Genomic DNA, 14505 nt, shown 5'->3' with positions numbered 1-14505 from the left:
TAGTAATTTAAGACTGTAAAAGGCAGTGAGAGAAAGTTTCAGAGGCAAATAATTTACTTTTTTACTCCATTACATTTATTTGATAATCGTAATTTCTAGTAACTTTGCAGATGACATGCTGCATCAGAGCCAAAGAACACTTTTACGTGTTATTTGATCAGAAATCAATCAATCAACTACAGAAATGATTCCAATAATCAGAAAAATGCTGAATATTGAATCTGATAAACTGAATTTGCTCAAGATTTTTCTCTTTAATTGTCAGTATAAACCAAATATGCTTGATTTTTTTGTCTCGCTCAGAGTCTTATCATCCCAACTTGCCAAGAATTGATGCTCTGGGATTGTTGACTTGAACTACAATGAGAAGACTCTGACATGACACTCAAAAATAAACATCCTCACAAAGTGGACCTTTGACTTAAGACGTACTCTTATTTTTCGATTTAGAGAAGTAGACTGACAGCAGAAGTGTGGTCCCTCTCTGTAGGGTCGTTGTTTGCTGACTGTGTGATCTACCTCTCTGGCCTGCGTGCAAAAAACCACGAGCACTGATGGTCGATTAGTGCTTGCATAAATAAAACCCAGCAGCTGAAGGCTGTGGGAGGATGTAAGCAGATCTGTCAGACGCCCTGGTGTTCTTATGTTCCCTCCTCTGCAGAACCTGCTGTCCTGCAGCCTTTAAAAAAACACATACACACTGTTTCTGTTGAAGTGCACACTGCAGCCTGGCCTCCAGCCCAGAACACTGGCCTCCCTCCAGAATAAAAAGCAGCGCTGACATTAGATCTGTGCACGCAGATATTTATACTCTCACCTGAGCCAACACATAAACACACCCCGACTATCGGGGGCTCATTCCTGCACAGCAGCATCTTGAACCTTTCCCCCAGTTAAGAAACAACTGACCAGCCTCTGTTAATCCACCTCCTTCTCTCCCTCTCCTTTCCCAGGACGTTTGCCAAGGTTACAGAGATGGGAGGGGAGAGGAGAGGAGAGGAGAGGAGGGAAGGGGAGGGGAGGGTGACACAAAGAGAGACGAGGGGGTGAACGACATGCAGAATGCATGAGAGGGGAGGGAGAGGCAGAGCCGAGCGGCTGGTAGGTTTTGGATCCATCACGTCACGGGGGCAGTCTTACATCTTCAGGCCGTGGGACATCACATTCCTCTGCTGCTAGACTGCATCAGGAGTCAGCTGACTGGGGGGAGAAAGGGAGGAAACTAAGAGAGATGAGGAGGAGGTAGGAGAGAAGAGGAGGGTCCACCAGGCTCTTGAAGCAGCAGGAAGTGGGCTGGGCCTCTCTGACAATGCCTCTCGCCAAGGACTTTCGCAATGCTAACTTTGACCTGAGGACTTTGTGCTCAGGGTGCAGCGTGAAAAAGGCAGCGTTCAGCTCCGGCTGCTTGCTGACTTTGTTTTGAGCATCAGTGCAGGGGCTGACATGCAGACTGTACCAGAGGAGAGGGTGGTGAGGAGGAGGGTGGGCTCAGAGGACGGCGAGGAGTGGAAGAAGAATGGAGGGACAGGCGGTGAGGAGTGGAAGAAGAATGGAGGGACAGGTGGTGAGGAGTGGAAGAAGAACGGGGGCGCGGGCGTTGAGGAGGTGGAGAAGGAGTCCCTGATGATGGAGCTGACGAGGCTGGTGCAGAAGATGGTGAAGGAGAGCAGCTGGTGGGAGAGGAGGGGGATCGACTGCAGCATCCTGGCAGCAGCATTCCTCTGTCTGCCACCCGGTGAGTAAAAGTGTGAGGAAACTTCACACGGCTGCTTTACAAAGAGTAAAAAGTTACTAAATGTTGTCGGTAAAGAGGTAAAAGTAAGTTATCACCGAAGCTAGGAAAGTCCTAAACTGTTGTTTTAAGTTTTTGAGTTGTTTCATGGCGTCTACCTGCTCAGAAAAATCTACTTTTTGGCTACATCTGATACAATTTCACCACAATATGCAGCTCAAATCTATAATGCATTAGTAATGCACTTTTATCATAAGCACTCATAAATATTGATGATGCTTCATAGCAATAATCATAACTCATAATGGAGTAATCCTGTATGCTGGTAATAGTTTGAAAAAAAAATAATGTTGCAGTGTTTGTGTGCTGTTCTTCACTTCATCTCATTTTTTTAATTGAAGCTGTGTGATGTAGTTTGTTAACCAGAAGGGAAAGGATTTATTTTTATGCGTAAACAAATGAAATAAACGCACTCTCCTTGTTTTACGGCTGAAAAACTGAATAAACAAACTGACCTTAAAGGCCAACATAGTCTCGTACCGTTTTACTTTGTTGACATTTGGCGGACCCTGCCACCTTTCTAGCTTTGAACAGTGTTCTGGGGGCCTTATTTTCCTCTGACAGCTTGTTTATTCAGTCATGGAAAAGATCAATATTCCTGAGATTATGAAGTATCAGGTAACATGTTCTATGAAGCCAGTGTCTGTAACGCATTGATGCATGTTATTAATACGCTGAATGTGATATTACGCCCCTATAGCGCCTTATAATTATAATTATAAGCACTCGTGAATATTCAAAACGCTTATTACTACAGTGATTACATTCGTATTATGGATTACTTCGATTTTATACAGCAGACAGGGTTCGTACACATTTTTCAAGGTCAAATTCAAGCACTTTTCAAGCACTTTTAAGGGTCATTTTTAAGATTTTCCAGCACCTTACTGCTGGGGTAAAATACGTATCTAAAGGAATATATATACTTGTGATTTTTTTCTTCACTTTTTATCACAATTATGTACATTGTATTATGCTGTAAACATCTAACATTATATTCTATAATAGCAAAAACTTCAGAAATTAATTATCCAGTCTGATCCCAATTTTGTAAAAGACACAGAGTTATAATGTCAAGCACTTTCAAGCACTTAAACTAAAATCCAAGCACTTTTCAGACCTTGAAAACACAACATTGAAATTCAAGCACTTTCAAGGATTTCAAGCACCCGTACGAACCCTGAGCAGAGTTATATAGAATTTGAATATTCCATTAATTGCACACATTTAACAGCATTTTGTGTGCTTTTTCTTGCATTGACTCAACTGTTTTTTTATTTGCTTAAAGCAAACAATGGCCACTTATAGTGATTTACAACCAGCTCATAATGTGTTAAAACCGTCTATAACACAGAAATGTTCTAACCTACTTAGGATGATGATTATTATGCTGCTATCATCCACCTGCCAGTTAGACCCCCTGCCCACCTACCTGGTAAAAAGCTGATATCATTTATTCCTCACTGACTTCTGGTGTTGTTCCATCATCACTAAAGACTGCTGCAATTACTCCAACTATCAAGAAACCTGGCGCAGACCCAAAGGATTTGAACAACTTTCGTCCCATTTCAAACTTGCCATTTATCTCCAAAACACTCGAAAGAACTGCTGCAGCTCAACTAAACAACCATCTGTCTCACTTTCCGTATGGCTTTCGTGCCCATCATAGCACTGAGACAGCCCTCGTGAAGATCACAAATGACCTTTTAATGTTTGATATATTTATTAACGTTGAGACAGAAGTGTGCAAAAAAACAGCAATAACAACAGTTTTTCAATCTCGCCTGGACTACTGTAATTCTCTCCTCCATGGTCTCCCTCGGAAATCAACTCCATAAACTCCAACTGGTCCAGAACGCAGCTGCTCGTATCATCACCAGAACTCCCTTTGCTGAACACATCACTCCAGCCCTGCAGCAACTCCATTGGCTCCCTATAAAATCCCGCATTGATTTCAAGATTCTACTCCTCACTTTCAAGATCCTTCATAACCTGGCATCATCCTGTCTCGCTGTACTGATCCATATCCACACACCCTCCCGCACTCTCTGATCCTCTTCTACCATCCAGCTCTTCACCCCATCTGCCAACCTAACCACCATGGGGTCAAGAGCTTTCAGCCGATCTGCCCCCAGCCTCTGGAACTCTCAACCACCAGACATTCGCACTTCTGACACTGTCTCCACTTTTAAATGTCGCCTGAAAACACACTTATTCCGCGTGGCTTACTCTGTATCAGCCTAATCATATAATCATCACTCTTGCCTATTTCTTTTCTCTATTGCACTATTCTCACCCTGGAAGCTCAACACTGCCTAACCCGGCCTGGTTGACTTCCTGTATGGTGAGGACTGCGGAATCTGAATCCTGCACACACTCTTCCCTATTCTTATCTATTGCACTATTCTCACCCCGGAAGCTCAGCCCTGCCTAAACTGGCCCGGTTGACTTCCTGTATGGTGAGGACTGCAGAGTAATTGCATCCTCTTACTTATCTATTTATTTGCACTAAATTGTCCTGTACTTGTACTGTCTTTTGTTGTACTGTTGTTGTTATGTGCGGTGTCCTTGAGTGCTTTGAAAGGCTCCATCAAATAAAATGCATTATTATTATTATGATTATAATTTTATCTGTCAATGACTTTTTTTTTTATTAATTGATTATGAAGACTAATAACCATCAGAAAAAGCATCACAAAGTGTGTTTTCTGTCTGTTCTTTTCAAGATTAATTGTTAAATCTATAAATAATCTGCAGTTTATGATCATAACTTTTTAAAAAAAGGACAAAATGTTGACATGAAATTGCTTGTTTTGTCTGAACATACAGTTAAAAAACAAAACAAATTGTTGAGTTTATCAGCTGAAATCAACTAAAATTGACTAAAAAACATAAACTTTATTTATATTGCACTTTTCTAAACAGGGTCACCTTCAAAAAGAGCTTTACAAAAAAGGAAAATAAATATCTATGAATATATGAGGTGTGTCACGATTGTCTTTTCAATAGTAGTTGAATGACTTTGTTATTTTTGTGTGCATTTCCTTTAAGTCACAGACTCGCCACCTCCCGACACTATTTGACAGTCATTTATTTGCCTCCTGACACACAAACGGAGCTCTTTGAGTCAAACACTGTTATCACGACTGGTTCACATATTCCCAGTTTCTCATGGCCCCCCTGTAACTGGGTCACTGGTGGTCAGCTACTGACCTCAATTAGGGCGAGAGCCTATTGTCGCTCCTGTCACTCGATCATTGGAAGTGACAGCTTTCAGCAGCTTTACGTGACACCCGGACCAAGTTTAGATTCACTCTGTTTTTTTCCCTGACTGTGAAGAAAACACTCACATCTGAGTTGATTCTAGGTCTCACAGTGGAGCCGAGGAGTCGCCTGTTGTCGTGTATCAGAGCTCGTGACTTATCACCTCGAAATAGGCTGCTTTGAAATAGGAGGTGCAGTCTATTAGCACAGTTTTATTGGGTTAGGAAAGAAACATGTCAGCTAAACCGGCTGCCTGTGCTGCAGAGTTATGACGGTTAAAACTCTGTTAAAACCACAGCGCGGCCACATCGATTGCTGCGTCTCATTCATTATTCAATGTGATCCGAGTGAGGTCATTCTGTGATCAAACTGACTTTGAAAGTGCAGTGAAGAAAACCAGCAGAGTTCAGATGCTTGTTTCTGCATCACGTGGAAACCCGTAAGCAGAGACATTGCACGGTGATGTAATCCTGAAAGGAACCCCGCCGTGTGTGATGAAACGGTGTCACACACAGAGCAGCACAGTCACCTCCAGTTAAGGATAAAGTTTCCTTCTTCCACCTGATCCTCCGCCTGTCATGGCTGAAAGTCACACCACCACCATCACCTCCGCCGCCGCCGCCGCTGCTGCAGTGGGATAAACGGGTGGCTGCTCACAGATAACAGAGACAACACTGCATGTTTTTAGCCACACAGCGGCGTTACTGTGGGGATGAAGTGTGGCTCAGTCGGTCTGTTGATCCAACTGTAACTACTGGATGGATTAACTGTGAGAAGAGCCATTTATGGAGCCAAAAATGAAACCAGGTGTCTCTGGTTTACCCTTGACTTTTCACGGGAGATTAAAATATCCACTTGTCCAACACTTACAGATATAATCAACTAATTCTGCATTAAAAACACCTTTGTTATATATTTTGTTGAGTTGTGTACTTACATTATCCCGGAGAGTTCCAACAATGTTCAAGTCTAAATTTAAGGTGTATAAATGGTAGGATCATTTGTGTTTATTAACTTAACTCATGCACTGTTTATCTGCCCCAAAAAGACAGATTGCTGTACCCCAGACCAAAGCTTACGTTAGTGCGTCTGTGTGTTTAAATTCAGGTGAACTCTCAGTGAACTCAGCAGCCAGCAGAGACTCTGGTTTTCTCCCCCTTCTCCGTAACGTAACATTCAGGAAGTAAAGCACATTTCCCCTCCAGCTCCAGTCGGCAAGTCAACATTACAGAACATAAACCCCCCGACAGTGGAGGTCGCCTCCTCGGATCGCTGCTGCAGTCAGGCTGATAAACGGGAGTGAAGATAAATCCACTTTATGATCCCAAAAGTTTTAAAGTGATCTCTGCGCTCTCCTCCCGTCAGGAAACGTCTCCGGATCAGAACAGAATCTGATGCGGGTGTTTATTCCTCCAGAAGGTCTGGCTCTCATCCAGACTGTCTAGCAGTTGAGCAGTGTTTTTTTTGAAAAGTACTATGAGGAACTTGTCTGAGCAAATCAAAGATTAAAATAGTTATTCTTGATGCCTGTCGCTGGGTCAGATTCCGACTAATCCGGTTTGGATGGGTTCAAGTTTCAAGGACGCCGAAAAACCCACAGCTGCTCGGTGCACGAGTCATAAAGTTAAAACTATCTTTATGGTGGAGTGATGAGGATGAAGTGAGGTGGCTCGTTATGATGTGGCAATAAAACAAAATTTACATTCTGCAGCTGCCAGAATCAAAAGTTCCCTTTAGAAGCTGAGATGTCGTCACACGAGGTGAAAAACAGAAGCTTTCATGTTGGGTTGTTAAAAATAATAAAAAGGATTATAAAAGTAACTGTGTAATTCAACATAAAAAAAATCTGTATGACTAATCTTTGTCACCTCAGCAAAGTCAAAGCATAACCACGTCATGTTTCTTTACTGGTATCATTTCCTTATGTCCTTGTTGCAGCCTTCCTGCTGCTGGGCTCCTCTCGGCTCCTGTGGTTTTCAGCCGGCGTGCTGCTGATGGGCGTGGCTCACGCTGTCCTCACCATCAAGGGGACACATCTGGCCAGCCACGGGGCGCTCAGCGAGTCTCAGGCCTGGGCTAAGTTCTGGGCCGTCTTCTTCATCGAGGTGAGATGTTCGGAAATAAACTGACGGCTGTCATTAAACACCCGAGGGAACGCTTCTCTTTGTTATGATCACATGTGGCTCAGTGGCAGTGTGTGTTTTTTAATTTTCCTGGAAAGCTCATACAGCTAGTTTTTCTATATACTAACTCCAGGGAGCCAAACCCAGAAATAAAACCACCTCAGTCCTGTAGTCACTGCTGTCAGATTGTACTAAATCTGCACATGGAAGAGGATTAAATAAAAAAATAAAAAAATAAGTAAATGCTTTAAACAAAAATACACAGTTTTTTTCCTCAGAAATCTCTCTTTTAACTGAGAATTTGACTTTTTTTCTCAAAATTTGACATTTTTTTCTGGTGCTATTTGTAGAAAAGTTGAGTTTTGAGTCTCATTTCCAACTCGTCAACTTGACGCTTTAGGATGGCGGCTGACCCGTCCTACAATCCCGAAGCATCAGTATTTAACGATTTGTAATGAGGCTCAAAACTAAAATTTTCTTGCAAATAACATCTTTAATCTCGGAATTAAAATAATAAAAAAAGTGAGATTAAAGTATGAATCCCCAAAAAATAATTTTCTTTCTTGTTGAGAGAAAGACCGTCTCATCTCTCTCTTGAACAGAAAATAAGAACATTTGACTTTTTCTCGAAATTTTAACTATTTCCTTCATGTTTCAGCTGCTTGAGTGAAGCTGCCCAGTGACCAGTTGTATAGACAGTAAAAAAAAAAAGAAAAGAAAAGAAAAGAAAAACAGCAATGAAATGGAAGAAATATTATTTAAAATGAGAAAATATCTCATCTCAGAGATACCTTCAAACTTATTGAACTCAAAAGCCAGATTTAAAACAAGCACATTTGTCTTGATACAAAAAGAGGATTTAAAAATTTCTTTCTCAATATGTTGGAAAATGTGTTTAAATGAATGCTATAACGTTGCAAACAGCCACAACCAGCAGGCAGATATCACCATGGAAACATAACTTATTTATCACTGTACAGTAAGATAAGTAATTTTTTCTTTTACAAGTTTTCTAATATTTTATGAGATATGCAAATGATGCAGTCAAATTAAAGATGCACTCATTTGCATAACTGTCCAGATCAGAAGCCTGTACAGTGCAGGTGAAAGGTGAATTACCTGCTCACGTATGATCCTTGTCACAGTAATATTTACGAGGGTGAATGATTACCCTTCACGGATGTGGACCAGGTCAGTAAAGCTGAGTTTAACAGCCTCGCTGCCTGAACAGTGAACTTCTGTACCTGTGAATATGGATGTGGATGATAAGTAAGAAAACGGTATCATAACCTCTGCTGTTCTTTTACCCTCAGTGTGTCGTTACCTGCCTATCAACACATGATAAAAACAATCCAGCCAATTTCCTACCTGATCATTTCCACTGATAGTTTCTGTGTTGCCATCTGTGTTCCTCAGATCTGTGGCTCGTTCTCGGCCCGTGCCGGCGTTCAGGGCCACATCAAGATGCATCACGCCCACACTAACGTCATCGGACTGGGCGACTCCAGCGTGTGGAAGGTTCCCTTCCTGCCTCGCACCATCTACCTGTTCGTAGCTCCCCTGACCGTGCCCATCATCACTCCGCTCGTTGCACTCGGTAAGAGGTGCCACAGGCCCGGGGGGTGGTTTATGAGTTCACACAAATATTTCAACATTAAATTCGACTATCAGCGTGAAGTTGAGACTTCTAACCATCTGATCCTGTTCGTGTTGCCGTGTTACCTCGCCTCTCTCACACGGCTGTGAGTTTATTCTCATGCATGTGACAGTTTTCTGATTCTCTGGTTGCGCAGCTCACCTCAAAGGGCACTCTGTGGCCCTCATCGCGAGGACCGTGCTGATGGTAACACTGGGCCTGTATTCGCAGTACTGGCTGCTGATCAACGTGTCCGGCTTCCAGTCGCCTCTCACCGCCCTGCTCTGCATGCTGGTTTGCAGAGCGATGTTCTCCGTGCCGTACATCCACGTCAACATTTTCCAGGTGAGAAATACCTGCAGCCGGCCTGCTGTACTGTACATGGCCTTATCTCTGTGAGGCAGTTCACCCCCAAAATGTAAATCCAGTCGTTATCTCCTCAACCTCATGCTGATGGAATGTCAGGTAAAGTTTGGTAGGTTTTTTTTAGTAGCTGGGGACTTGTTTTAAGGTAAAAAACAACTTTCAAAAATAGACAATGGCTCCATACAGCTCGTCCGGTGTAATCCAAGTTCCAAATTAATTTGAAAAGATGTTTTTTACACCCTCGACACGTAGTTGAGCTCTTCAGACCGGGTGTTATCTTTAAGTCAAACATCTACAAGGAAAATTTCAGCTCAAAAACGGGTGTACATAATGTCTTTTCAAATCAAGAGTCCTTTTATCTCCATTCATTCAAGCTGACATAGCAGCTCGTTACTATAAATCAATCAGTCAGTCAATCATGTATTAACTACAAATTCCTGGAAAGTTCCCTCTGAACTTTTCTGGACTGTAGACTCATCAAACCACAGACTGTAGAGGTATCAAACCCGCCTCACATTGGAAAAATAGTTGTGATAAACCCAACACAGCCCAGGTTGGATGAAAATCTGAGGGACGGAGGGTCGGACCCGTCTGCCAGGGCAAATAAAACATGAACTCTCAGGTCCGTCTGGTTCCCAGGTTTCTCCCTGACAGCTCGGTGAAATCTGAGATCATGTGATACGACTGAAAGCTCCTTCTGTCTCCTGAATGTGCTCCGATACTGAATTCAGATTGACACTGTGGCCGTGTCACTTCATGCCAAACCAGCATGAGAGCACTTTTTATGTTACTCTGCATTCTGAGAAACTCTGCTTCAATGCAGCTTTGTGTTCTCATAGATCAGATCGGTCACACAGCCGAGGGGATAAAGAGGAACAATTCATGCGTGATGGAGCGCGAGTCCGGCAGGTCATTGTGCATTGTTCGGATCAAAAGCGTGTGAAGGTGGATTAGAAAACACAGGTTCTGGATGTGAGGTGTCGCAGGGTGAAGGGTTTGTTCTCTGTGGGGGGTCACACTGAGACCTGCTCAGACCTGCCTGCTGCTGCTGCTGCTGCTGCTGTTCTTGGCTGTCGGCCTATATTTCCGACCTGAACGCAGTGTTCCCATGGACATCTGGCTGAGGATGACCTTTGGTTACCTCGACTCCGGTGTCTCGTTCGAAAACATGTCATAATAAAACTCTTCTCAATTACTTTCTATATGAAAACCCTAAACACTGACGGTGATTAAAAAGTAAACATACGTTATATTCCTTATTTTGTAATCATGCAGCAGTGGTGGAAGATTTCTTTTTGATTTTTGCTTCATCAATGCCGAGCAAATATTGAAATTCGAGGAACTGAAATCCAGTTTGGTTGAGCTCGTTCCTGACTTACAAAATGAACAAAACAAGAGAGTTGTGTTTTTCATCCCTGGGTCAGAATTCTCCTCCATTTCTTCCTTTTTATGACACATTTTTATATCTTTTTCCTCTTTATGGTTATCACAACCTGTTTCCAGCACTGTACAGCCTGAAGTACAGTTAATTACAGATGCATCTCGTCCTCCTCAGGGAGTGAGAGACGTACAGACAAATGGAAAAGAGAAGGAAATACACTTAATACATATTTCTTTGTTTTAAAGGAAACATATTAAAGGGTTTTCAGGCTCACCATTTTATTTTGGGTTACTACAAGAAAAGGTTTACATGCTTTAATGCTCAAAAAGCACATCAGTTTGCTCATACTGCCTAGTGCAGCAGTCTAAAACACTCCCCCCCCACTGATCACCAAGTCTCCTCTGATTGGTCGGCTCACACACGCCTGACCCAGCACTGCTAACGAAAACAGAGCAGCTATACTAAATCAGTTCTTACATGCCAAACTAGCCACTATAATTAAATTATACAAATATGTGAAGCTGTGATGTAGTGTGATGTCACAAAGTCACAGAATTAAAGGCCGGGCTGCTGACGAGGCGTTCCAGGAGCGGTGTTTTCTGTGGGAGAGAGGAGCTTCTGTAGCTGCCGACTTTGACCTACTTAACTTTAAGACCTTTTACATGCACAAAACCCATAAAACAACAAAAGCTATTATTCAGCGTTCTTTCCTCAGAATTAAAAGTAAAGTTGAAATCCAGTTGCAGTGTACTTCTATTTTCTAATTTGTTTTTTATAACCTGTGTCGTTGCCTATGAGCATCAAACCAAACTAACACCGTGTGTGATCCGCAGCACATCGGCCTCGACATGTTCTCTCCGACCAGCCGACCAAAGAGGATCTACCAGATGACGCACGGGGTCCTGAACCTGCCGCGTAACCCCGTGCTCGACTGGATATTTGGACACTCGCTTATCAACTGCCACGTGGAGCACCATCTCTTCCCCTTTTTGTCTGATAACATGTGTTTAAAGGTGAGAAAACCATTATATACTACCAGTCCACACGTGGCTTTATCTCGTTATCTCGTTTGTCTCGTTACGTCTGCCGTGTGTGATGTGCACTGACAGGTTGAAATCATTCTTGTGACCTCGGGAAGGCGGCGTGCAGTGATGCGAAATAAAAATAATTCCCCTCAAATGCATTTAAACTAAAGTAATGAGCTTGTTTTGAAAATGTAAGTCAGATTGTACAGTGCAGGGAGGAACAGTCAAAAGGTTGTGAGACAAATAAATACTAATACGCTGTTTGTTGGTATTAATCAACAGTATTATTTTATTTGTTTGTTTTATTTGACCAGTAATTACATCATAAATGCCTCGTTAATAATATTGATGCATTGTGCAAACTGAGCTTTTCATTATCAAAGAGCCACAACAAAATGACTGGCAACAGATAAAAAGCTTCCATTTGTTTTAGTTATGACTTTCATTATTACACCAGTGTATCACAGTTAATCTGACAGCCACGTTTAAAGCAAATGATATGAACCAACACCGATATCGATTTCTTAACATCACCGTTTGGTTCACACAGCTTTATGTGTTTTGGTTTATCAATAATAGCTTTATGGGACCGCACATTAATCAGTGAGGTCGCATGATGAGTTCAAGTCAACCTGTGAAAACTTGTGTGATGTTTTTTTTTCTCATTTGACCCTGAAACTTTAGATTTTAGCGTGAAACTTTAGATACTTAGTATGTTTTAAAATCCTTAACGTTCAACAGACATTTAGTGCCTCATGAAAAATGATCTCGAGTTGCATTATGGGAAATGTAGGATTCAGGAGTTTGAGATTGAATCACACCGAGGCTGACGAGTCAAGATGTTTCACGCTCTGCCGCTTCAATCTTGACTATCGTTTTTAAAAAAAATCTGTCCCTAGTGAGCCCTTTAACTTTATGGGAGAGAGACACTAAGCCCTTTAAAATATATATATATATAAAAAAAAAACATGGTACAACAACAGGTTAACCAAACAATACGCAGAAAGATTTACATGTTAAACCGACCGTGTGTCTGCAGGTGAAGCCCGTCGTGTCCAAGTACCTGACCGAAAAGAAACTCCCGTACCAGCAGGACAGCTACTTCTCCCGCCTCAACTTTTTCTTCCACAAATACCAGGAACTGATGGTGTTCGCCCCGCCGATCACAGAGCTGGTGGGGGTCCAGTAATGCAGGAGAAAAACTATTCAGACTAAAGACTGTCGCCGCCGCCGCTGCCACTTCAGTGTCTAGGTACATCTCTGCCTCCACAGTCCAGGTCTGAATAGTCTCTAACATTCAGGATAGGTTTTAATCAATAACACATACACTCATGATGTTAGGAGCTAAATCAACAAGAAATCCTCATGATAGCTGTTTTAAATTATCATATTAACTGAATGAATAACCTGCTCTATTAGAGGTGATTTAATGAATGGCACAAAGCTCAGCGCTCAGACAAAAGCCGACTTGAGTGAGTTTGATGTTTGATGACCTGGAGTCTGTCTCATGAAGCCGTTCATTCAGCTGAGTGATTCTCTCTGTGTGCACCGGCTGGTCCTTGATAACCGGTTTAACAAGGTGGTTTACCAGCTGCTTCTTATAAATGGCATTTTACAGCAACGTGCAACATCAAGAGAGTCAGAGGATCTTATGTCATGAGGTGTAAACAAATTGGTGATATTCACTCAGAACCTCATGCAGCACCTTTAGATTGTAATCTGTATTTCTCTCTTGTTGGACCACTTGGTTAGGGTTAGGAAAACATCGCGGGTTGGCTTAAAATACCTGTTTTGGTCACCACGATCACAGATGGAGATGGTCTGACTTTTGTCATCACAAAAATGGCTTTGGCAACCTTTGGATTATAATAAGGCCACCACCATCCTCCCCACCTCCTGCTGTCAAAGGTGGTATGTCTTGTTTGGTACCAATCTCAACCTTGGACCATATTTGTGGCTAACATTTTATCCCGGCAACTCGGCTGTTGATAATCAGAACTATTTCTTATCTTTAGCCAGATCAAGATCTACACGGGGTTTACTGCTTTTGTCCACAGGGGGCGCCAGAATCAATAAATAAAAGTTCTTTGTGGCTGCTTTGGGGTAAAGTTACAAACAGTAAGCACAGCCACAGAACATTAAAACATCATCTGGAATAGAGAAATGATACAATAACCACACAGCATTAAAAAAGGGTAAATACAGCATCTTGTAACATAATGATGATAAGTTACATCATACTTCATTTCATAACAAAAGAAAAGTTCAGACATTTAGGGAAATACGAAGGGAGATTACCTTTCTTCCCGCTTTTTGTCTTTATGCTAAGCTAGGCTAATCACCTCCGGGCTCCAGCACCACAATGTTATTTAACAAACAGACGGAGAGTTTTGTTGATCTTTTCATCTAACTCTCAGCACGACCAGTTCATGTACTTCCCAAAGTGTTTTACTGACTTGACTAAAATGAAGAACAAAACTCGGACAGCACCTGCTGATCCTGCTTCATGAGACAGGCTCCTGTTTCCATGGTGACAGATGTTTGTTTTCTGTGTCACTTCCTGACTGCACTGTTGTTACAAGCACATAAAGTTAGCACATACATTCTAGAGTTGTCTCAGTGTGTTTAATGTTTTCTGATAATAAATTTTAACATGAAATTTAAAGAATTAAATATCGTTTTATTGCCTTTATTGTGTGACGGTGCAGCATTCAAACATCTGCGCTACTTGTGTTCAGTTGTTCTTTAAGTGACATTCCTGATAAAGAATAAGTTATTGTCTATTTATATGAAATTAAACTTATCCAGAATTTCTTTTAAACCTACAGACAGATATAATGAAATTGGGGGGGCGTAGATCTGATGTCAGCTTTAGAGGGGAAAATACATGAAATGTTCTCAAGAGCACAAGCAAACGT

At 41.9% G+C, this 14505-nt stretch overlaps 1 protein-coding gene across 1 annotated transcript; it reads left to right on the top strand.

Moving 5' to 3' along the window:
• Positions 1-1049: 1049 nt before the first annotated feature.
• fads6 (fatty acid desaturase 6) lies at positions 1050-14260 on the top strand. The gene is made up of 6 exons (XM_030400628.1): positions 1050-1735; positions 6995-7161; positions 8596-8776; positions 8973-9160; positions 11396-11575; positions 12627-14260. Exons 1-6 carry the CDS (start codon positions 1444-1446, stop codon positions 12774-12776), a joined length of 1158 nt encoding a protein of 385 aa, XP_030256488.1. The 5' UTR covers positions 1050-1443; the 3' UTR covers positions 12777-14260.
• The last annotated feature ends 245 nt before the right edge of the window (positions 14261-14505 follow it).

This window comes from Sparus aurata, chromosome 20, assembly GCF_900880675.1.
Source record: "Sparus aurata chromosome 20, fSpaAur1.1, whole genome shotgun sequence".
Taxonomy (NCBI): Eukaryota; Metazoa; Chordata; class Actinopteri; order Spariformes; family Sparidae; genus Sparus; species Sparus aurata.
The sequence above is the reverse complement of the archived record's forward strand: the minus strand, read 5'-3'. Positions and strand labels throughout refer to the sequence as shown.

Bases quoted from the DNA above. Each gene is read 5' to 3' on its own strand.
- fads6 (XM_030400628.1), top strand. From the start codon at position 1,444: ATGCAGACTGTACCAGAGGAGAGGGTGGTGAGGAGGAGGGTGGGCTCA. The intron at 9,161-11,395 runs GTGAGAAATACC...TGTGATCCGCAG, and splicing joins TCCACGTCAACATTTTCCAG to CACATCGGCCTCGACATGTT. The intron at 11,576-12,626 runs GTGAGAAAACCA...GTGTGTCTGCAG, and splicing joins CTGATAACATGTGTTTAAAG to GTGAAGCCCGTCGTGTCCAA.